The sequence below is a fragment of the Budorcas taxicolor genome, chromosome 15, assembly GCF_023091745.1.
Source record: "Budorcas taxicolor isolate Tak-1 chromosome 15, Takin1.1, whole genome shotgun sequence".
In the NCBI taxonomy this organism is placed as follows: domain Eukaryota; kingdom Metazoa; phylum Chordata; class Mammalia; order Artiodactyla; family Bovidae; genus Budorcas; species Budorcas taxicolor.
Window position 1 is genome coordinate 15,894,887 of NC_068924.1, and position 25,422 is coordinate 15,920,308.

The following is a 25,422-nucleotide window of genomic DNA, read 5'->3' on the forward strand; positions in this document are numbered from 1 at the left end:
CATATTATAGACATGTAAATAATTATATGTCCTATTATGCTTTATCATATGTTTATCATTCACCTTTTATGCATGTTTGACTTTATTATATCCTTAGCGAAAAGCATAAGATCTATGGAACACAAAATGGTTACACAACTCAGGGTTGAAAAATAAAATATACTGGATTTTCCTTAAATACTCTTGTAATTTGCTGCACTAGTCAACTTACATATTAGAAAAAAAAGAATAATTTTTTTCCTATATAATCTATATATATTTAAGAAAAAAATAACATTAGTTAGTAAGCAGATGGGGTACCATGATGGCTCAGATGGTAGAGAATCCACCTGAAATGCAGGAGACACGGATTTGATCCCTGAGTCCAGAAGATCCCCTGGAGAAGGGAATGGCAACCCACTCCAGTATTCTTGCCTGGAGAAGCCCATGGACAGAGGAGCCTGGTGGACTACAGTCCATTAAGTCAAAAAGAGTCTGACACTACTGAGTGACCAAGCAGACACATACACACATTAAGCAAATATTTGTTGTTGGCCTTTTCTGTGCCAGGAATTTGAGATATCTCATTTGTAGAAAATACTTATAATCTACCTTCCCTTTTCTCCCCTTACCATTTTTTTTCTTGTGATTCTGTTGAAACATTTCAGGAATAATATTTCAGAAAGGTTTTATATTTTTTTCAACCTCTTTATTATTATTATTATTTTGTATAGTTTTTGCTTGCCTTAACTTTTCCCAGGGAAGTAAGAACTTTTGAATGAAAAATTCACATAAACAGCAAATTTAGGGAGTACCTGTTGCTGCACTAGTAAGAAGCTTGTCATTGTAATTTAGTAAGTTTCTGTAGATCTTAAAAAAAGACAAAGATATCTAGTTTCAATGCTTGTTGACCAATTCTCTCAGTACAGGGTTACTCTGAGCCTGTCTTCCAATTTCATTTTTTCCCTCCTGTAATCAGTTTCATTTGCATGTGGGAGATGACTTGATTTTTGAATATTGTCTTACAAATTTTTGGTTTCTAATCTAAGGAATTTATTTGTTTTCAGAAAGGAAAGAATGCAGAGATTCTTACAGATTGTATTTTTATTATATATTTGTGATGTAAATTTTGAAATCTATCATGGACCTATTATTAATTTTATAGGGAAGAGAAGAAATTACTCTGATTCTATATTTAAAAATGTAATTCAATAGAGATCTGAAGTAGAAAAAATTTCTTTGACTTTGTCTTTTAAAGAATTTTCCACAGTAATGAAAATATCTTTTAACACGTTAACAAAGAATCTGCCCTCCCAAGGCATTTATTGTTAGCAGTGATAATGATGAGATTATGTTGTAATGAAACAACGACTGAGGAAAGAATACATTTTAGCTGCAAATTATTGTAATTCCATTTGAAGCTTCAGACAGACATGAGGAAGTTTCTAGTGTGGATGCTGGAAGAAAGATTTGTTGTTTCCTCCTGATATAAAGGTCAGTAAACACTTGGTAGACATGACAGCATTTGAAAGCTATAAATCCTCCCCCTTTTCCCCCTGTTGTGTTAACTCATTGCCGTTATAAACACATTTCAAAGAAAACCAATCTCTCCTTTCGTACTGAATTAAATTAGTTTTTCAAACGTGTGCTTGCAAAGTACAAAGCTAACATTCCTGCTGAAGGAGAATGGGTGAAATACATCCACTGCTTGCCAGGGGCTAACTGTGAGAACTACGGTTTGTGAGACTAGTGCCTGCTGCTCCTTTAAGCACTTAGGCAATTCTCTCCTTATTTAGCTGCAGTCTTGGCATGGGAGTGGGGGACTGTGGAGGAAATCAAGTAGTCCTTTAAGTTGTAATTTTTCACCATTAGCTTAGCGTTCTTGGCTATTGAGAAATATTTCAAACGCATAGTTAACATAAATTCCCAATTTTATTGTAGCAATGGGATATATCAGATTAATCAATGGCATCAATGATGACAAATTAAATTAACAATTCCATTGGATATATAGTTGGGAAAACATAGATACCCAATTATTTTGATTGGAAAAAGCATTTTACTACAAGTTATCATTGAAGAGGAACTAAAGAGCCTCTTGATGAAAGTCAAGGAGGACAGTGCAAAAGCTGGCTTAAAACTCCATTCAAAAAACTAGGATCATGGCATGTGGTCCCATCACTTCATGGCAAATAGATGGGGAAACAATGGAAACAGTGAGAGACTTTATTTTCTTGGACTCCAAAATCACTGCAGATGGTGAATGCAGCCATGAAATTAAAAGATGCTTGCTCCTTGGAAGAACATCTATGACCAACCTAGACAGCATATTAAAAAGCAGAGACATCACTTTGCTGACAAAGGTCTGTATAGTCAAAGCTATGGCTTTTCCTGTAGTCATGTATGGATGTGAGAGTTGGAGCATAAAGAAGGCTGTGAGCTGAAGAACTGATGCTTTTGAACTGTTGTGTTGGACAAGACCCTTGAGAGTCCCTTGGACTGCAAGGAGATCAAACCAGTCAATCCTGAGTATTCACTGGAAGGACTGATGCTGAAGATGAAACTCCAATATTTGGCCACTTGATGCAAAAATTGACTCATTGGAAAAAATCCTGATGCTGGGAAGGATTGAAGGCAGGAGAAGAAGGGGATGACAGAGGATGAGATGGTTGCATGACATTGCTGACTCAATGGACATAGTTTGAGCAAGCTCTGGGAGATGGTGAAGGATAGGGAAACCTGACGTGCTGGAGTCCATGGGGTGGCGAAGAATCAGACATCACTCACTGACTGAACAACAGTAATCCCAAGAGACATAAATTTTCAAAGGATACATATGAGTAAGTCACTTTCAAATGCAGGTCAATGAAATTGTTAAAATTATAAAATGTGAATCTATAAATATTAATCTAAAAATAAGACCAGACCAACAATTTTTGGCCATTAGTTATGGTATTCAGCCACTTTTTGTGATCTATAACTCATATGAAGATATACCTGCCTGGTTCTAGCTATTGTAAATAGTGCAGCAAAGAACAGTGGGATACATATGTCTCTTTCAGTTTTGGCTTCCTCAGGGTTTATGCCTAGGAGTGGGATTGCTGGGTCATATGGTGGTTTTATTCCTAGCTTTTTAAGGAATCTCCATACCTTGTTACATAGTGGCTGCATCAGTTTTCATTCCCACCAACAGTGCAAGAGTGTTCCCTTTTCTCCACACCCTCTCCAGCATGTATTGTTTGTAGACTTTTGATGATGGCCATTCTGACTGCTGTGAGGTGATATCTCATTGCAGTTTTGATTTGCATTTCTCTAATAATGAGTGATGTTGAGCATCTGTTCATATGCTTGGTTAGCCATCTGTACGTATTCTTTGGAGAAATATATTTTTAGATTTTTTCCCCAGTTTTTGATTGCATTGTTTTCCTGGTATTGAGTTGTATGAGTTGCTTATATATTTTGGAAATTAATTCTTTGTCAGTTGTTTCATTTACTATTATTTTCTCCCATTCTGAGGGTTGTCTTTTCACCCTGTTTGTAGTTTCCTTTGTTGTGTAAAACGTTTTAAGTTTAATTAGGTCCCACTTGTTTATTTTTGTTTTTATTTCTATTACTCTAGGAGGTGGGTCATAGAAGATTTTGCTTTGATTTATGTCATTAAGTGTTCTGCCTATGTTTTCCTCTAAGAGTTTTGTAGTTTCTCGTTTCACATTTAGGTCTTTAATCCACTTTAAGCAACCTAAGTGTCCATTGACAGATGAATGGATAAAGAAGCTGTGATACATATATACAAAGGAATACTCAGTTCAGTTCAGTTCAGTCGCTCAGTCGTGTCCGACTCTTTGTGACCCCATGAATCGCAGCACGCCAGGCCTCCCTGTCCATCACCAACTCTCAGAGTTCACTCAGACTCACGTCCATCGAGTCAATGATGCCATCCAGCCATCTCATCCTCTGTCGTCCCCCTCTCCTCCTGCCCCCAATTCCTCCCAGCATCAGAGTCTTTTCCAATGAGTCAACTCTTCGCATGAGGTGGCCAAAGTACTGGTTTCCAAAGAAACCCCAGGGCTGATCTCCTTCAGAATGGACTGGTTGGATCTCCTTGCAGTCCAAGGGACTCTCAAGAGTCTTCCCAAACACCACAGTTCAAAAGCATCAATTCTTTGGCACTCAGCCTTCTTCACAGTCCAACTCTCACATCCATACATGACCACAGGAAAAACCATAGCCTTGACTAGACGGACCTTAATCTCGGCAAAGTAAAATCTCTGTTTTTGAATATGCTATCTAGGTTGGTCATAACTTTCCTTCCAAGGAGTAAGCCTCTTTTAATTTCATGGCTGCAGTCACCATCTGAAGTGATTTTGGAGCCCAAAAAAATAACTGACACTGTTTCCACTGTTTCCCCATCTATTTCCCATGAAGTGATGGGACCGGATGCCATGATCTTCGTTTTCTGAATGTTGAGCTTTAAGCCAACTTTTTCACTCTCCTCTTTCACTTTCATCAAGAGGCTTTTTAGTTCCTGTTCACTTTCTGCCATAAGGGTGGTGTCATCTGCATATCTGAGGTTATTGATATTTCTCCCAGCAATCTTGATTCCAGCTTGTGTTTCTTCCAGTCCAGCGTTTCTCATGATGTACTCTGCAGAGAAGTTAAATAAGCAGGGTGACAATATACAGCCTTGACGTACTCCTTTTCCTATTTGGAACCAGTCTGTTGTTCCATGTCCAGTTCTAACTGTTGCTTCCTGATCTGCATACAGATTTCTCAAGAGGCAGGTCAGGTGGTCTGGTATTCCCATCTCTCTCAGAATTTTCCACAGTTTATTGTGATCCACACAGTCAAAGGCTTTGGCATAGTCAATAAAGCAGAAATAGATGTTTTTTTGGAACTCTCCTGCTTTTTCCATGATCCAGCAGATGTTGGCAATTTGATCTCTGGTTCCTCTGCCTGTTCCAAAACCAGCTTGAACATCTGGAAGTTCACGGTTCACGTATTGCTGAAGCCTGGCTTGGAGAATTTTGAGCATTACTTTACTAGCTTGCGAGATGAGTGCAATTGTATGGTAGTTTGAGCATTCTTTGGCATTGCCTTTCTTTGGTATTGGAATGAAAACTGACCTTTTCCAGTCCTGTGGCCACTGCTGAGTTTTCCAAATTTACTGGCATATTGAGTGCAGCACTTAGCCATTAAAAGGAATGTATCTGAGTCAGTTCTAAAGAAGTGGACAAACCTAGAGCCTATTATACAGAGTGAAGTAAGTCAGAAAGAGAAATACAAATATTGTATACTAATGCACAACAATAAGGCAAATAAATGGCTAAGAAATAGTATATAGATACAAATCTAGTTCTAATGTGAGCAAGTTTAATATTCTTTGCTGAGTTCTTCTACAGTGACCTCTTCATCGTTTCACATCATCATACTCAATTTTGAGATACATGGCTTATTTTGATTATTAGGTTGGTGCAAACGTAACTGTAGTTTCAGACTCTGAATTTTAAATCATTATACCTAGGCTCAAACACATGTTTATTGATCAAGATAGAAACCTTTACAATCAACAAATTTTTGCCAACAATAAATAAGTGAAAAGTTGCTGCTGCGAGCAATGTGCTAAGGCAGGATTTGTGACCTCTGGAGGAGAGGATTTTGGTCTGGGACCAGGGACCAGACTTGGCCACTGAAGATTTTTGTGTAACAGAATTTTATTACAGTATAAGAGAGAGAGAGAAAGCTTCTGACATAAACATCAGGAGGGTCAGAAAGTATGCTCCCTTGCTAGTTTTTAGCAAGGCATTTTATGTCTTTTAAGGAGCTTCTTCTAATTAGATAAGAGAAAAACCTCAAGGCTGAGGGACTTTCACCAGGCCCCTCTCCTGCAATATGCATTTTTGAGATAGGATGGCAGGAGGTGTGTCATCCCAGGCCGTAAGTAGAACAGTTGACATGAATAGTGGTTTGTTGAGCCCAAGGTTTGAGAGAAGAAAAAAAGGTTAACCTTAGGTGGAACCATTTTGAAGAAAGACAGATTCCAAATCAAATACATAGTTTCATTAACATAGCAAGGAAAACATTTCCATAAGAAAAATGCATTGGTTAGCTCAAGGTAGAATCAGGTGTCTTTTAATTTTGTGTCAAGAAGGAAGAAAATGTCTGCCACTTGCAGTTTTATTTCCTCCTGCTGCTTAGGACCTCTGGCCTTCCTACCTGTTACCCTTTCATAAGTTTGTTTATTCCTGTTGTGTAAAAATCCATGCTTCGGGATTTGACAAACTCATGGAAAGCATTTTCTGCATCTGGCTGGTTGTGGAAGCATTTTCCTTGCAAAAGTTGTCAAGATGTTTGAAGAAATGGTCATCAGTTGGCGAGAGGTCAGGTGAATATGGCAGGTGAGGCAAAACTTCACAGCCCAATTCATTCAACATTTGATGTGTTGGTTGTGTGATGTCTGGTTGGGTGTTTTCATGGAGAATTGGGCACTTTCTCTTGACCAATACTAGCTGAAGGTGTTGCAGTTTTCAGTACATCTCATTGATTTGTTGAGCATGCTTCTCAGATGTAATGGTTTCACAAGGATTCAGAAAGCTGTAGTGGAACAGACAGGCAGCAGATCATCAAACGTTGACTATGATCTTTTTTTGTGCAAATTTGTACTTTGGAGCTTCTTCTCAGTGCAATCCCTGAGTTGGTCATCACTGATTGTCACATAAAATCCACTTTTTGTTGCACGTTACAATCTAATCAAGAAATGGTTCCTTGTTGTGTAGAATAAGAGAAGACACTTCAAAAAGAGGGGGTTTCAGGATTGGGAACACATGTACACCCGTGGCGGATTCATGTTGATGTATGACAAAACCAATACAATATTGTAAAGCAATTAGCCTCTAATTAAAATAAATAAATTTAAATTATTAAAAAACAACAACAACAATTTTTTTAATGTTTGGTCAGGTCATGAGGCACCCACTTATTGAGTTTTTTCTCCTTTCCAGTTTGCTTCAAATGCTAAATGACCATAGGATGGTTGACATTGAGTTCTTTGGCAACCTCTCATGTAGTTGTAAGAGGATCATCGAAGCTGATCCTCTAAGCTGGTTGTTATCAAGTTCCGATGGCCAGCCATTGCATTCTTCATCTTCAAGGATCTCACTCCTTGGCAAGCTTCTTGAACCACCACTGCACTGTACATTCGTTAGCAGGTCTGGGCCAAATGCGTTGTTGATGTTGCAAGTTGTCTCTTCTGCTTTACAGCCCATTTTGAACTAAAATAAAATCACTCAAATTTGCTTTTTGTCTAACATCATTTCCCTAGTCTAAAATAAATGCAAAATGAACACAAAGTAATGTCATTAACCAAAAAAAAGTAATAATAATAAAGTGAGAAATGCACATTAAAATGATTTTAGCATAACCACATTTATTTACGAATATATACCAATATCAAGCAGAAAAATTCAACAGTGTAAAACCTCAGTTACTTTTTGCACCAACCTAAATAGTTAACTTTTAGTGTAAGTTAAATTTCCCTGTTTCAGGTCCTAAGCCCTTTTCACCTTGGTGTGTCTTGCAACATGTCCATGAATTATTCCATCTTCAATTTAGCAATATATAATACTGTTGAGAAGAGACTCCCTATTTGCTATTTCATTCCCTTTCTTTGTGACTTGCTAAGGAGTAGCTGATAGCAATTTCCTGTTGGTTTTCTTGAACCTTACCTCCTCTTAGCAATTGTTTAGTTCCTGACTGTGCTGAGTCCATATAACATAGACTTATGTTAGAAATGACAGCGGGTTCTTTCTTCAGCAGGGCTCTGCCTCTAGGCTGACCTAGTTTGCCTATCCACTGTCATGCTCCAGGCTCCCATGGGTTAGGCAGCTATGCAAAGAGTGACAGAAGCCATCCTCACTGCCAACAGCTTAACTTCTGCTGCAGAATCTGGGAACAGCAATTATGTTGCTTATCATTTGGTTTCTGAATATGAAGGAAGTCATATTATCATAGAAATGGTTATTCATAAGGGTATATATTTTTCTTAATAGGTTGTACATAATTATTCTGCAGAGAAGGAATGAGGAAGCAGTATAATAGATACTGTAAAATGGAGTGATACCTAGCTTAAAAAATGTGCTGAGATACTCAATGATCTGTGATGACCTATAGAGATGGGATTGGAGGTGGGTAGTTGGGAAGCTCAAAAGGGAGGGGATATATGTATACATAGAGCTGATTCAGTTTGTTGTACAGCAGGAGCTAACACAACACTATAAAGCTATTTTATTTCAATAATAAAAAATAAAATGCTAAAATAAAATAAAACCTCTAACACTAATGCCATAATCCAAGCAAGCCTTCACCTCTCGCCTGGAGACCTGCTTAGCTTCCTAACTCATTGAATTTTTTCAATTTTCCCACAACCAATCCCTGATAGTTGATCCCCCACAGCTGTTGGGTTGAATCTTCTAAAACTGAAACCTGATAGTGTTACTCCTTTATTCAGTTTCCCATTACTCCTAAAATTAAATACACATTTTGGATGATCTTACACATAAGGTGAGAGCATTCATTATTATTATTTTGTTATTATATTTTAGCTTGCAGTGTTTAACTTGATAAATATACCATAAAAATATATGTTCAAATACTTGATGTAGCAGAAATAACTTATATTAAAAAATGTGCTTGGATAGATTTAAATAAAAATAAAAGACTTTTCATGTCATGAAGTATTAGTATTCTTTGCCTTGCATATTTTTTTCCAGAAAGAAATGTGATTATTCTGTACCTCTAGTTAGAAATGTAGTTCATCATAAATACTGATGACATGGAGTCACTATCTGCCAAGCATCTGCCTAATAAGAAGATTTTGTATCCATTTAGATAATCAGATTATAGTCAATACTAGATCTGATTATATTTATAACCTTGCTGAGTTTTATCAGAGATTGAAGCAGTAGAACTGAGCAAGACTGTCCCTGGGTAGTATTTTGATGGTTTCTGTATGTTTCAATATCTGAAACTTTTAAACTCCAAGGACTTGGTCTGGTCAGAGTCCCAAAATAATCAGATTGTTAGCCACTGACTGGCTAAGCAAAATGTCTCCAGCACTTTGGTTGGTGTCTGAATGACATTTTACTTATTTACAGTGAGCGATAACTGTGAAATGAAGTTTATTACTCAATGTCTGCATGGTCAGCACATTTCTTATCTATTCGGGCTACTTGATGAAGCAAGTCAGAACCAAAAGTTTGCTTGAGACCAGGTAGAGCCAAAGCAAAAGGAATTTCATGCCAAATTCTTTAATCCAGTTTAGGGATCTATCTGGTTGTAAGGGAAGTCTTACAATGACAATGAGATCTGATGCTCCACATTCATTCATAAGACTCATTTTAGTTAAGATGGCTGAAGAATTTTCCTAATCTTAAGAATAATTTTTCTCAGTGTGATAAAGGACCAATATGCTCTTGAACAGTATTAGAGATAATGTTTCTATTATCTCTAATAAATATTCTAATATCTGTAATAAACTATTCCCCTTCATTCTCTTTCCTGTGGTTTGCTCTCTCTAATTTCACCTGGTTTTGTTACTCAATGGCCCACTTTGCCTGGAGCTATACCTTGGCTGGTATTTGAAGGTAATTCTCAGCCACCCATTTACAAATTATTGTTTAAGCTGGTGCATTTATGGTTGACAAAGCATTTCCCTGTTTTATGAGTTAATTTTATAACATCTGTCAGACAGAAATATCACTTCTCTTATTTCCAGACCCTTTTTGGAAAACACCTCACTGTAACTCCCAAGTACTGAAAACGAGGGAATTCTTTGGAAATGCTCAGGTGGAGGCTGCAAAGATGTTTTAAAAGCTAGAAATTGTTTTCTGACATGAAGACCTTTGCTCTGCGAGTTGAAGTGGCACTAATTAGCTTTGCAGCATATAGTTGTAATCTTTGGGCTATGAGGCATGCCTGGCAATAGTTCCAGGTGTTACACATGGTCAGTTTAGTTCAATTTAACAATTTTTTGACCAGTTCCTCATCAACAGATTTTTGCATGGAATTAACATATAACATTTGTTTGTATAGTACTTAATAGCTTTATTTCATTTTGCACTTACCAACCCCGAGAAACCATTATGGTAGGAATTCCCCAATTTTATAGTAAAGGAAAAAGAGGTTCAGAAAAATAAATGCTGCATCCAAAATCATATAATCTAGCTAAGGCTTAATTATCCCTTTCAACTGTAACCTTTTCTACCTTGGTGAATATAGAGCATTGTATTTCAATTTAGAGGAGCAGATTAATAGCTTAACTTTTGGAGGTAGTCAGATATAGATCAGACACTAAACAGATAATACTTTCTACTACCTAAGTGACTTTGGGCACTTTTCTTTTTCAACTTTATGGGTTCAGTTTTCACATTTATATAATTGGGGAAATATTTTGTTCCTCTCTTAGAGGATTTTTGTGGGGATTAAATGAGTTGGGGCATGTAACACGTTGGGCCAAGTGTTTGACAGTTAGTGTTCAACACATTTGCATTTAACTGATACTATAGTGTTGAATCCAGAAGACTTATTCTTATTTCATTTTGGAGACTGAGTCAGCCCTGTGCCATCTGTGGGGTCTTGTTTGATTTAAGGGTTTAGGACTAAATCATGTTTTCTCCAAAGATTTGCAGTAAAGCATTATCAATTTTCCTGAGATGTCTAGAAGTGGTACCATCTTGTCTCAAAGTCAGAATTTTTATTCAATTAGCCAAGATGGTAACCAGGAAAACATGTTTCTCCTGAAGTTTCTCTATTAATTAGTTAATGATCCCACCAGAACTTTTTAAATAACAATAACATTTACAAATTTGGGAAAACAATTTTCAATGTTGTTTTCACTTCCATCACTAAAAGGAATAAAAGGAAATGAGCTTTTAGTTAGGTATGTGGAATAATTTACCAATGGTCAGTAAAGTGAGATAAATTAACAATGCAGGCAGCAGCCTGTGGGAGAAAAAGCACAGGAGACCTAAGTTTTTGTCTAGTTAACATCTCTTTCCAGCATGTAACTTGAGCAAAACACCTGATCTCTTTAAATCTCAGTATTTTTATCTGTAAAATGTGGATAATTATATCTGAGACTTAAAAGGTTGTTGTGACTATATAATGACATGAAGGAAAAAAAAGTGATTTGTAAACTGTGAAATGTTGCACAAACGGAAGGTGGTGTTATTTTCTGTAATTCACTGAAAACAGAAAGTCTTAGATTACTTGAATGTGCTCTTTCCTGAGTTGGAGGAGAACTAATAAATAGCCCTTTGGCTCTATTTTAGTTCAAGGAATATATGTTTTCAGATTAAATCAGTATTGATGGTGTCAGTTCAGTTCAGTTCAGTTGTTCAGTCGTGTCCGACTCTTTGCGACCCCATGAATCGCAGCACTTCAGGCCTCCCTGTCCATCACCAACTCCCAGAGTTCACTCAGACTCACGTCCATTGAGTCAGTGATGCCATCCAGCCATCTCATCCTCTGTTGTCCCCTTCTCCTCCTGCCCCAACCCCTCCCAGCATCAGAGTCTTTTCCAATGAGTCAGCTCTTCACATGAGGTGGCCAAAGTACTGGAGTTTGAGCTTTAGCACCATTCCTTCCAAAGAAACCCCAGGACTGATCTCCTTCAGAATGGACTGGTTGGATCTCCTTGCAGTCCAAGGGACTCTCAAGAGTCTTCTCCAACACCACAATTCAAAAGCATCAATTCTTCGGCGCTCAGCCCTCTTCACAATCCAACTCTCACATCCATACATGACCACAGGAAAAACCATAGCCTTGACTAGACGGACCTTAGTCGGCAAAGTAATGTCTCTGCTTAGGTTCTGTCAAATTGAAATTCAGTGGCTCTTTTGGAAAGGCATTAAAAAAGTAACAAAGGGGAAATTACTGCAAAACAAAGATATTTTGTATAGAAAGCCTGATCACACTGAGTATATGTTAAGTCTGTAAGGGCTTCCCTGGTCGCTCAGAGGTTAAAGTGTCTGCCTCCAATGTGGGAGACCCAGGTTCGATCCCTGGGTTGGGAAGATCCCCTGGAGAAGGAAATGGTAACCCACTCCAGCATTCTTGCCTGGAGAATCCCAGGGACGGCGGAGCCTGGTGGGCTGCCATTTATGGGGTCGCACAGAGTCGGACAAAACTGAACAACTTTACTTCTTCTTAAGTATATTCAGTTTAAAGTCAATAATTAAATGATGATGAACACTGTGCTTTGCTAATTAGAACATAATTCTAATAAGGCTGAGGTTATAAGTTTGAATCCTTTTATGGGTCACTTAGCATGTCAGTCTTTACCGTAAGCGTTCATGAGGGAACTGACATGTACACCTGTGTTCTTAAGGAGGGTAAAGTGGAGACGAGATGAAATCATGCAGATTTTCAACCAGTATGTATAGAACTATATATTATAATGCATCTTCAACTTTTATTTTGTCTTTTAGCATACTTATCATTTTTTAATTTTGTAATTGTCTGTACTACCAATTTTGTTTAGCAAACTAGTATTGTAGTTCACAAATGGTATTCCAAGTTTCCTGAGAGGTGTTGTAATGACTGGTACATTCTGACCCTCTGTTTGCAAGTGCTTAACTTCACAATTCTTTACTTCAGAATGACCTTGAAAACTATGAACTTCTTATATGTGTTTTTTAGATGGGAAAATGGAGGCATTTCCCCAAGTTTCCTTACTTCCAGGTGAAGGGATTTGGGCCTGTTTTATAAAAAAAAAATGTCAGTGGCACAGCTGGGCTTGAAATACAGAGGTCTTGACTCAAAGTTTTATATTTAATTTGCAGTGTTTTTTTTTTGTTGTTGTTGTTTGTTTGTTTTTTTGGTTTATGTATAGTAAGCTTAGTCAGAAGCTAGGAAAATTCATATTATGCTGGGATCTTTAGCAAGACTGATGATTACCACAATTGCATGCCTTTCAGAAGTACTTATACTGGTTATTTGAAATGAATTATAATTTTGGCTAGTTTTATTAAAAATACCAACCATATATTTTGATCCATTTGTGTCCACAGACCAACCCCATAAATGTAAGATATTATAATTTTGATCACTTTAAGTGAAGGAATTTGACATATACAAATTCCTTATAAGCAAAGTGCTCTTTTGTTACAAAGAAAGTGATCTTTGGATTGTGATTTGGAAAGTGATGAAAAGAGTCCTTGCTCTGAAATTTATCTCTCACTGACAAGCCTATTTACAATTCCACCTTTAGTAGTTCAGATCATCTTATATAAAGTAGGAAAGCTCATTTATACTATCATCTACCTTAGTGAGGATTGAGGATCAAGTTTTTTAAGATATTAAGGTAAGATTTCTCCTGAGTACCATCTGGGGTCAGAGTACTAAGGGGATTTCAAATTTTGATGAAGGAAGAAAAGAATATGCAATGATGATTTTTGGAGGCCTGTTTTGGGGAGTTTAGATGATGGTGGTAGGGATTTATCCTATCAGAATGCAGCATAAACTGGACACTCAGAGGGTAGGGAAGAGGATGGAGAAAGCTAAAGAAGAAAAAGTGAAAGTGCATCAAAGGGTTTCCCTAGTGGCTCAGTGGTAAAGAATTTACCTGCCAATGTAGGAGACACGGGTTTGATCCCTGGTCTGGGAAGATATCACAGCCATGAAATGGAAAGATGCTTGTTCCTTTGGCATCATTGAAGAAACGCTATGACAAACCTAGGCAGCATATTAAAAATCAGAGACATCATTTTGGCAACAGAGGTCCATATAGTCTAACCTATGGTTTTTCCAGTAGTCACGTACAGATGTGAGAGTTGGACCATAAAGGTTGAGCACTGAAGAACTGATGTTTTCTAACTGTGGTCCTGGAGAAGACTCTAGAGAGTACCTTGGACTGCAAGATCAAATCTGTCAGTCCTAAATTAATTTGTCACAAAATTAGCCACAACAATCCTGACTATTCATTGGAAGGACTAATGCTAAAGCTGAAGTTTCAATAGTTTGGTCACCTGATACGAAGAGCCTACTAGTTGAAAAAGACCCTGATACTGGGAAAAACTGAAAGCAAAAAGAGAAGTTGATGACAGAGGATGAGATGGTTAGCTAGCATCTCTGACTCAATGGATATGAATCTGATTAAACTCTGGGAGATAGTGAAGGACAGGGAGGACTGGTGTTCTGCAGTCCATGGAGTCACAACTTAAACACTGAACAATCAGAAAACATTAAAAAAAACGCTTATATTAAAAAAAAAATAAAGTACATCTAAGACAAGACAGTCATGGTTTTTGTCTATGGTCTTTGTGTACATAGATTTAAAGAACATCAAGTGTGCTGTCAAGAAGCAAACAATTAGTTTGAATCCATGTAATTCTTCATTTTTATGTCAACTTTAAAATTTCTCTTTTTGTAAAGGAGGGCTTCTAATCTCTCTAGTTTTGATTCCTTTTTGGTCAAATGGTGATAGTATTAATATCAGTCTATTTCCCTGGATTGGTACATTAAAAACATGAAATGTAAAGTGCTCAACCAAATACAAGATGTTAAATATTATGTGTAGTTCAGGTTGGAGATTAAGTGTTTGGATTCTGGAACAGACTATCTGAGTTTCAACCCTGCCTTTGCCTGCTTTTACTTGTTTGACATAGGACAACATAAACTTTCTGTATCTCAGTTTTCTCATCTATAAAATAATAATCTCCCTCATAATGTTAATATGAAAATCAAATGAGTTAATATTTGTAATGGGTTTAAAGCCCAGTGCCTTGCATAAATTAAGTGCTGCTGCTGCTGCTAAGTCGCTCAGTCGTGTCCAACTCTGTGCGACCCCATAGACCGCAGCCGACCAGGCTCCCCCGTCCCTGGTATTCTCCAGGCAAGAACACTGGAGTGGGTTGCCATTTCCTTCTCCAGTGCATAAAAGTGAAAAGTGAAAGGGAAGTCGCTCAGTCATGTCCGACTCTTAGCTACCCCATGGACTGCAGCCTACCAGGCTCCTCTGTCCATGGGGTTTTCCAGGCAAGACTACTGGAGTGAGGTGCCATTGCCTTCTCCAAAATTAAGTGCAACAGTCAATATTACAATACAACACAGTACTAACTGTAATGTGTATGCTGGCACAAAATTAAATGCTGACATAAGTGTGTGGGACTTAGTTACCTGGAAAAATTTTAAAATCCTATGTAAATGCTTCAAACAATATAATTCTCTGTGTTTACAAATAATATTTAAATTTTACACTATAGTGAAATTGTGTTGATTTAGCAGTTAAATGTGAACATCTTTCAGAAGCTTGCTGCTTTTTATATTTGAAAAATGAAACTACTGTCATTACTGCTGATTTAGGTTATTTTTATAGAGTATTGGTCTTGATCATCATGTTTTTATCTTAAATGAAAGATTTTCAATCCTGACTAACATTCGAAGTAAATGGGTCCCCTTAGTTGCATTGGAAAATTAGGGGATGGTACTCAGCATTGGTATTTTTTAAAAGCTCCCCAGGGGATTTTAATGTGTCGGCAAAGCTGAAAACTGTTGGCCTATTTCTTGTTGTTCAGTTGCTCAGTTGTGTCCGACTCTTTGAGACCCCAGTGACTGCAGCATGCCAGGCTTCCCTGTCCTTCACTAACTCCTGGAGTTTGCTCAAACTTATGCCCATTGAGTCGATGATGCCATCCAACCATCTCATCCTCTGTCGCCTCATTCTCCTCTTGCCTTCAATCTTTCTCAGCTTCAGGGTCTTTTCCAGTGAATTAGCTCTTCACATGTTGCCTCGGGCAATAGTAATTAAATATATATGTATATCATTTAGTTTCTGACATTAAAATATAATTTTTCTCATATTTAAGTAAATCAGATAACATGGCTATTTCTGGATATTTCTTTAAAGGAAGATCTACTGTTTCCATTAATTCTCTAGCTTGTGGATATGTATTATAAAGCAAAAATGAGAAGTTTATTTGCTTTTAAATTATCTGTGGATTTTTGTTTTTGGCATGATAAATGCTATATATATTTATAGATGTATATAGAATATATATATTTATAAATGTATATAGAATCACATAATATTAAAGGTGAGAGGGACCTGCAAGGCATGTAGTAGAAAGATTGTACTCTTTGAAGCAAATCCTGCCTTGTGGCAACTCATTCATTTTTAAGTTTTATGACCTTGAGATACTTAATCAATTTGAACCATAACTTTATCTCTGTAGAGTTGAGATGAATGTGTACTTTGTATGATGTTGACTCCTTTTCATGTGACACACAGACACAATCTTGACACACACAATTTTCATTCCCTGCCTCCTGCCTGATCTGCATACTGTCTGGTGTGGATGTGTAGAGCAGGGATTGTATGGGAGCTTCTGAAGGGCTGTCTGAGCTTGCAGGGCCAGTTGCTGAGAACTTCTTCCTCCTGCCATTCATGGATCATTTCTCTGGCTCTGTTTGGGCTATTTCATGGCTGGCTGTTTGGATGCCATGACTTTTCATGAGCATAACATTTAGTTTGTGGGGGTCTGTCACTGCTGACTAACTAGAGTGAAGCTGTTAATGAGATGAGAGATGAAGATGGCTTCTTGTTGCCACATGGCAGAAGCTTTTGTGTACTTCGTCTTTGAGCCCTCGACAGTACATGTGCAGGACACAGATGGCTGCCTTCTCTTCCCAGCTATCTTCCTATGCATTGTTTCTTTGTGTTGAGTAGGGGCAGTAGGAAGTCGCTATCTCAATGTTAGTTTAGGGGAAGGAGAGAAAAACTACAGACCTCTTTGATTTTCTTTTCTGTGATAGGGACAGTGGGTTTTGTCTCATTCCCAACCCTTGTCTCTCTGATCTCGTGGCATGTACCTATGAAAGTATTTAGGCCATCTAACTCTCCTGTCACACATTCTTTATGTCCCAGGAAGGGGGTTCATGGATTGCTTCTTATTAGTTATGTACAGCATGATGCCTGAGGTCCTGATCTTATCTATGGTGCATCAGTGTCCTAAAGCCTAGGCCTGGCTTTATGTCTATTTTCAATCTCACTTTTGAGAATTCTGCTTTTGCTACCATCTCTCTGCACTGATCTGAAGGTTTTGTTGGAAATATTTGTAAATTCAGCTTCCATTTTCCTATTTTCCTCTATTGTGTAGGTACCATCTTCTCATTATTAGTCTTAGTGGTAAGTCTATTGATATTTTTAGGTGATGCAGACCTTAAAACATTACACTTGTGGGGTGGGTGTTCTAAGAAACTTTGTGCTCCTCCACTAGATTTTGAGACTCTTGAGGGTAGGATCCATGTTTTTCAGCTGAACAGAGTCATAACTATCATTTATTTAGCACCTGTTATGTACCAGAGACTTTGATTTATTTCAATTAATTACCATAAAAATAATATATACATGAGAAATCATTTCAGATAGCCTAAGAAAACTGTCCAAGGTCATTTAGTTTGTGAGTCGGAGTTGGATTTTGACTTAGTTTGATCTTAAATCCTCTTTTCTAAATTATCTTTCCAAACTCCTTCTTAAAGGAAAGGAAAGTCACTCAGTTGTGTCAAACTCTGGAATACCAGAGTGGGTAGCTGCTTCCTTGTCCAGGGGATCCTCCCAACTGAGAGATCGAACCCAGGTCTCCTGCATTGCATGCGGATTCTTTACCAGCTGAGCCAAAAGGGAAGCCCAAAGGAAAGGATGGATACAGGTAACAGGAATGGGATTTTGGCCTGTAGATGGTTGATGAAACTGATTTGGAGTTGCATTCTTAAAGAAAAGGAAAGGAGATCCATAGATCTTCAGAGCCCTTGCTTTTCCCACTAATCTACACTGACTTGCATTACTGGCATACATGGACATTTAGCAAACGTCCTTCAGCTTTTGAGGCAGAAGTCACGCCTCCCATGTTCATGTCTTCACTTTGTGCTTTTTAATTCATGTCAGAGAGACTCAAATTATGTGATGATGTCTCAGAAATAGGCAAACTCTGAAGAAAATTGGAGTGAATCCATGATTATAATCCATGGTGAAGAGTCAGGGCTGCATTGAGGTCACCCTTGACTTACTGAAGATCCAAGGATCTTTGCTCATAGTTCAGACCACCAGAATGTGCCCACTGGATTTGGCAAGTGATAGAAAGTATATAAATCTTTATGAAGTTGAAGCTTTGTTGAATATGCCCAGAGAACATTTTCCATTTAATGTATTTGGAGACTCTAAATATAATTCGTTTTGGGGAGTAGAAGTAACTGCTTCAGAAAAGAAAAAAAAAAAGTCAGTTCTTTAAAAGGCTTAACTCCTTTCATGAACATTTGCTTTTTAATGACTGGGAAATTCCTTTATAGGAAAAAAATGACCTTTGGCAAAAATTAGGTCATTCTGGTCTTAACTGTCCCTATGCACTCTGGTTCTTGCTTTATGTTCCAGGTTTTGTCACTAGAGGTTATTGGAAGGATAATCCCTCTGTGGATATTCACTGTTTTTAGAGCACATTGCCAAAGTGAAACTTCTCTTAGCTCAGAAACTGCCAAACCAGTACAAGAGACTCAGATCATAGAAGTTCTAAGCCAGTGACTGATAATGACTTGCTTTAGGTTGGCCATGAGTTGGATTTTTAAAACGTACTTTTCGTGTGCATTAGGATTGCTGTATCTGTTTCACTCTCTTCAGATTTTTCAAGAGCCTCTTTGCTTAGGTCAGGAATACTTTATCTTTTCTAGGTGTGTTATTCTGCTTTGATACTGTTCTGTTGAACAGAAACATCTATATGAGTTTGAAGCCTCATGAACATCTTGTCCCAGTATAAATGAAAAACAGGTTGAAAGAAATTATCCTGTACCTCTTTCCCTGAACAATTGGAAGCAGATTCTTCCTCAAATTAATTTCTGAAATGGCTTGACTGAAATGAAGAATATGTCTGAACTCTTAGATTTGCTCAGTGAAGATGTTCTTCTAAAAGATAGTGTAGAATAGTTCTCAGTGGTTGCTCTTGATTTAATTGAAACTCACTTTTCTCAAGCTTTTTAGAAAAACTTCTCCATGTAACCTTAAACAGGCTAAAATCCCATTCCTGTTTTCTGTCTGTCCTTTCCTTTAAGAAGGAGCTTGGAAAGATGATTTATAAAAGAGGATTTAAGATCAAACTGAGTCAAAATCCAACTCAGACTCACAAACTAGATGACCTTGGACAGTTTACCCTATCTGAAATGATTTCTCATGAATATATTATTTTTAAGGTAATTAATTGAAATAAAGTCTCTGGTACATAGTAGGTGTTAAGTAAATGATAGTTATGACTCTGTTCCATTAAAAACATGGTTCCTACCCTCAAGAGTCTCAAAATCTAGTTCAGTTCATTTCAGTCACAGTCATGTCTGACTCTTTGCTACCCCATGAATCGCAGCACGCCAGGCCTCCCTGTCTATCACCAACTCCCAGAGTTCACTCAGACTCACATCCATTGAGTCAGTGATGCCATCCAGCCATCTCATCCTCTGTCGTCCCCTTTTCCTCCTGCCCCAATCCCTCCCAGCATCAGAGTCTTTTCCAGTGAGTCAACTCTTCACATGAGGTGGCCAAAGTACTGGAGTTTCAGCCTCAGCATCATTCCCTCCAAAGAAATCCCAGGGCTGATCTCCTTCAGAATGGACTGGTTGGATCTCTTTGCAGTCCAAGGGACTCTCAAGAGTCTTCTCCAACACCACAGTTCAAAAGCATCAATTTTTTGGCGCTCAGCTTTCTTCACAGTCCAACTCTCACATCCATACATGACTACTGGAAAAACTATAGCCTTAACTAGATGGACCTTGGTTGGCAAAGTGATGTCTCTGCTTTTCAATATGCTATCTAGGATGGTCATAACTTTTCTTCCAAGGAGTAAGTGTCTTTTAATTTCATGGCTGCAATCACCATCTGGGGGTGATTTCAGAGCCCCCCAAAATAAAATCTGACACTGTTTCTACTGTTTCCCCATCTATTTCCCATGAAGTGATGGGACCAGATGCCATTATTTTTGTTTTCTGAATGTTGAGTTTTAAGCCAACTTTTTCACTCTCCTCTTTCACTTTTATCAAGAGGCTTTTTAGTTCCTCTTCACTTTCTGCCGTAAAGGATGGTGTCATCTGTGTATCTGAGAGTACAAAGTTTATCTTAGAACACTCACCCCACAAGTGTAATGTTTTAAGGTCTGCATCACCTAAAAATATCAATAGACTTACCACTAAGACTAATAATGAGAAGATGGTGCCTATCACAATAGAGGAAAATAGGAAAATGGAAGCTAAATTTACAAATATTTCCAACAAAACCATCAGATCAGTGCAGAGAGATGGTGGCGAAAGCAGAATTCTCAAAAGTGTGATTGAAAATAGACATAAAGCCAGGCCTAGGCTTTAGGACACTGATGCACCACAGATAAGATCAGGACCTCAGGCATCATGCTGTACATAACTAATAAGAAGCAATCCATGAACCCCCTTCCTGGGACATAAAGAATGTGTGACAGGAGAGTTAGATGGCCTAAATACTTTCATAGGTACATGCCACGAGATCAGAGAGACAAGGGTTGGGAATGAGACAAAACCCACTGTCCCTATCACAGAAAAGAAAATCAAAGAGGTCTGTAAATTTTTCTCTCTTTCCCCGAAACTAAGATAACCATTATCTACAAAGGAAGTTGTTGAAAGTTTTGAGTATTAGGTAGGGAGATTTTTACATATCTACTGGACATTTTCATGGGGATGTAGACATGGAAGAAGTTCAGGAGAACCCTGACAAAAAACTGTGTAGACTCCTTTAAATCATATACCTTAAAGAAAATCAGTTTCAAGGGTTCGAGATGGGAAATAAACAGATATTTATTAACTGCTTCTTCGTACCAGCATTGTGCTATATCCTGCAGATTGCCTTTTTTAGATTTACCTTGGTTTGTGTAGTTAATTAGTGGCAGCCCACAAGATTACCAAACTACCATGCTGCCCTCATATCTTGAAGGATCTGGGTTAGAGTCATTTTACTGTGTTGTTCAGCCAAGTTGTGTCTGACTCTTTACAACCCCATGGACTGTAGGATGCCGAGCTTCTGTGTCCTTCACTATCTCCCAGAGTTTGCTCAAACTCATGTCCATTAAATCTGTGATGCCATCCAACCATATTCATCCTCAATCATCCCCTTCTCCTCCTGCCTTCAATCTTTCCCAGCATCAGGGTCTTTTCCAATGAGTCAGCTCTTTGCATCAAGTGGCCAAAGTATTGGAGCTTCAGCTTTAGCTTCCAGTGAATATTCAGGGTTGATTTCCTTTAGGATTGACTGGCTGGATCTCCTTGCAGTTCAAGGGACTCTCAGAGACTTCTCCAGGATTACAGTTTAAAACATCAATTCTTCAGCACTCAGCCTTCTTTATGGTCCAACTCTCACATCCATACATGACTACTGGAAAAACCATAGCTTTAACTAGATAGACCTTTGTTGGCAAAGTGATGTCTCTGCTTTTTCATGCACTGTCTAGGCTTGTCATAGCTTTTCTTCCAAGGAGCTAATTAGTGGCAGCCCATGAGATTACCACACTACCATGCTGCCCGCATATCTTGAAGGATCTGGGTTAGAGTCATTTTGCTGTGTTGTCCAGTCACTAAGTTGTGTCTGACTCTTTGCAACCCCACGGACTGCAGGATGCTGAGCTTCCGTGTCCTTCACTATCTCCATGCTAATTTTTAATTCTTTAAATTTTGTGGCTGCAGTCACCATCTGCCATGATTTTGGAGCCCAAGAAAATATAAAATTCATCCATGGCTATAATGGCTCAGTGTTTTGATGAGCTTTTTTTCCTGCTTGACTGATTGGAGGTTTTTATTATTTAACAAATTCACTCTCTTGTCACTGAGAATTTGGTTCTTATAATTGGTTAATAAAATCTGTGCTTTAAGGTTTTTATTCCACTCATGCCTCCATGGGCCTGAGACTCCCCAGTTGAGGCTTCATTGCCTAAATACGTCTTGGAATAATTCTTGGTCTGAGTTTAGGAAACTGTGTTCAGCTGTTGTGAAGAGGAGGGGATTATAAAATTCAGTCTTGAGCTGCTTAGTTATTTTCTGCAGATCCTATTTCTTGCCCCCAAACACTGTGGCCCCTCCAGGAGGCTCTGGAACCATGGCTTGAGATCTCTTGAGAAAGTCAGGCTTGACCTGGGTATTACTCTTCTTCAGAACACCCTTTCTCCACTGTCCCCCTGCCCAATGTCTAGGTTTATTGTAGGTACTCAATAAGTATTTCTTTGAACTTAATAGCTGGTACAAAAGCTTTGGGGGAAATATGGCTAAAGAATACCATCATACTTGGAATTGGGAAATTCAGAGTAATTATTGAGTGTCTTATGTTCTTGTGGGGAAAATACATGGCAAAATTCACAATGAGTTAATATTGTAAAGCAAAAATTTTTATGAGATGATTCAGAAGCTACATATCTGCTTATGATACTCAGAATGGGGATGACACTGATTTGCTGATAATGTATTATTATTATTCTGTAGCCCCAGATGATACAGCAGACTCTCAAGAGGACACTGCAATATTATGAGCACCAAGTTACAGGGTAAGGAAAAATGGATTTTGGTTTTTATTGGGAACAAGTTAAAGATAATTCCTACATAGAGAACAGAGTTTTGGTTGCTAAGGGAGAGAGGGTTGGGGGAAGGATGGAGTGGGAGGTTGGTGTTAGGAGATGTAAACTATTATATATAAAATGGATAAACAACAAGGCCCTAATGTATCAAACAGGGAACTATGTTTAATATCCTGTTATGTCATAAAAATAATATATATATATAAAGGATGTATATATGTGTAACTGAATCACTTCTCTCTATAGTAGAAATTAACACATTATAAATTACTATACTAAATTAAAAAAGAATAATTACTCAAATGTAGTAGTGGAACATGTGGTTTTCTGCCACCCAAGTCAACCTTATTGCATAGTGGTTATGCTTAGTGTGGAGTGGGGGCTCATAGGGGTCCTGTGTTTATTGGGATTATTCCTGTCAAAGGATTATTTATGTTGAATCTTTTTAAATAAAATCCCTTTTGCTATTGCTTTCCTTTTTTTCATTCTATGCTCGTGCCTTCTCATTCTCATTCATTGAATTTCATATTTTGCTTTTGTAATATGGTAAGGCTTTAAAGGAAATTTTAGGATCCTTCAGTCAAGTTTAATCAAAATCACTATAAGCTTAATATAGTTGAGTGAGAAGTATTTGTTTTGTTTAGTTAGAGACCTGAGATACAGAGTTTCCTTTATTTATTCCCCTCTTTTTGAAGTAAGAAGATGTGTAAAGATGTGTAAAGATGGTGTAAAGTAAGAAGATTTAAGGTCATGAGACAGGAATTCAAGGTCTCACTAGGACATAGAACTTAAAAGTAACTTTATCTGTTTTAAAGGGTGATGATGATGATGATAACTAAATCAAGGATTATTTGTCATTATTAAATGAGGTAATTTTAATGAAAGTATTTTGTAAGCAGAAACCTCCAAATAAGTTGAAGGTGTACCTTTGATTGGCTATAGCAGAAAGCAGTTGGCAAATCCAAAAGCCTAAATTCACTTTCTGATGTAGTCTAGCTATTTAAATTAAATGTACAATGTACCACAGCTATTTAACTTTGTAGGGGTTTAAGAACTTCTGAACTGGACATGGAACAACAGACTGGTTCCAAATAGGAAAAGGAGTATGTCAAGGCTGTATATTGTCACCCTGCTTATTTAAGTTATATGCAGAGTACATCATGAGAAACCCTGGACTGGAAGAAACACAAGCTGGAATCAAGATTGCTGGGAGAAATATCAATAATCTCAGCTATGCAGATGACACCACCCTTATGGCAGAAAGTGAAGAGGAACTAAAAAGCCTCTTGATGAGAGTAAAAGAGGAGAGTGAAAAAGTCAGCTTAAAGCTCAACATTCAGAAAATGAAGATCATGGCATCCGGTCCCATCACTTCATGGGAAATAGATGGGGAAACAGTGGAAACAGTGTCAGACTTTATTTTGGGGGGCTCTGAAATCACCCCCAGATGGTGATTGCAGTCATTAAATTAAAAGACGTTTACTCCTTGGAAGAAAAGTTATGACAAACCTAGATAGCATATTGAAAAGCAGAGACATTACTTTGCTGACTAAGGTCTGTCTAGTCAAGGCTATGGTTTTTCCAGTAGTCATGTATGGATGTGAGAGTTGGACTGTGAAGAAGGCTGAGCACCGAAGAATTGATGCTTTTGAACTGTGGTGTTTGGGAAGACTCTTGAGAGTCCCTTGGACTGCAAGGAGATCCAACCAGTCCATTCTGAAGGAGATCAGCCCTGGGGTTTCTTTGGAAGGAATGATGCTAAAGCTGAAACTCCAGTACTTTGGCCACCTCATGCGAAGAGTTGACTCATTGGAAAAGACTTTGATGCTGGGAGGGATTGGGGGCAGGAGGAGAGGGGGACAGAGGATGAGATGGCTGGATGGCATCACTGACTCCATGGATGTGAGTCTGAGTGAACTCTGGGAGTTGGTGATGGACAGGGAGGCCTGGCGTGCTGTGATTCATGGGGTCGCAAAGAGTCGGACACCACTGAGCGACTGAACTAAACTGAGGAATCAAGATTCAAATCCTGGTATCTCTTGAAAGGCTATAACCCTATGGGTCATAGCCATTACCATAGGGATCAAGAACACATTTTTGGCTATTAGGATGTACTGTATTTTTTTTTTCTACAAAATAGAAGGGAGGAAATCATAGTAAAAATAATCTCAGTATCTAGTATAATGCCATAAGTGCTTGATTAGTATATTAAGTATCATTTCAAAGGAAATTGCCCTGAAACTTTGTCATATCAATCCTCAAGAGTGCAGTACTAGGGAAAACATTACTTAAACTCATGAATGGCTTTTAATTTGAGGCTAATGTCTAAATGCTTTATTTTAAGGGAGCTAAATAATGCAAATTAATCTCTTCCCATGTACTCTAAAATAAAGCAATCATTCTCCTTTGATTTGCTGCTTTCAAGGTGTGGTGTTTGGATTAAATTAGTCAATGTATTTAGAATAGTTCCTGGTGCATGATGAGCACAACATGTTGTTTAATCTTATATTTATTATCATGATGTTTTTTAATATTTTAATGACAGTATCAGTAATGCGACTTGACATTTGGGATCTTAGTTTCCTGAACAGGGATTGAACTCATGCCCCCTGCAGCAGAAGTGCGGAGTCCTAACCACTGGAACATCAGGGAATTCCCCATATTTATTGTCATTAAATTTTTTAATATTGTAATGACCATACACCAAAATGAATAACACCAAAAAAATGATGTCCGTGTCCTTTTCATAATGGGGGCTAGAATGCAAAAGTAGGAAGCCAAGAGATACCTAAATAACTGGCAAGTTTGGCCTTGGAATGCAAAATGAAGC

General features: G+C 38.0%; 1 protein-coding gene across 1 annotated transcript in view; it reads left to right on the forward strand.

Annotated features, from left to right (window-relative positions):
• GUCY1A2 (guanylate cyclase 1 soluble subunit alpha 2) overlaps positions 1–25,422 on the forward strand; it is a 445,219-nt gene that overhangs the window by 30,416 nt on the left and 389,381 nt on the right. The window contains exon 2 of the mRNA XM_052653027.1: positions 22,501–22,562. Coding sequence (XP_052508987.1) covers positions 22,501–22,562 — 62 coding nt within the window. The remainder of the gene's footprint in view (positions 1–22,500; positions 22,563–25,422) is intronic.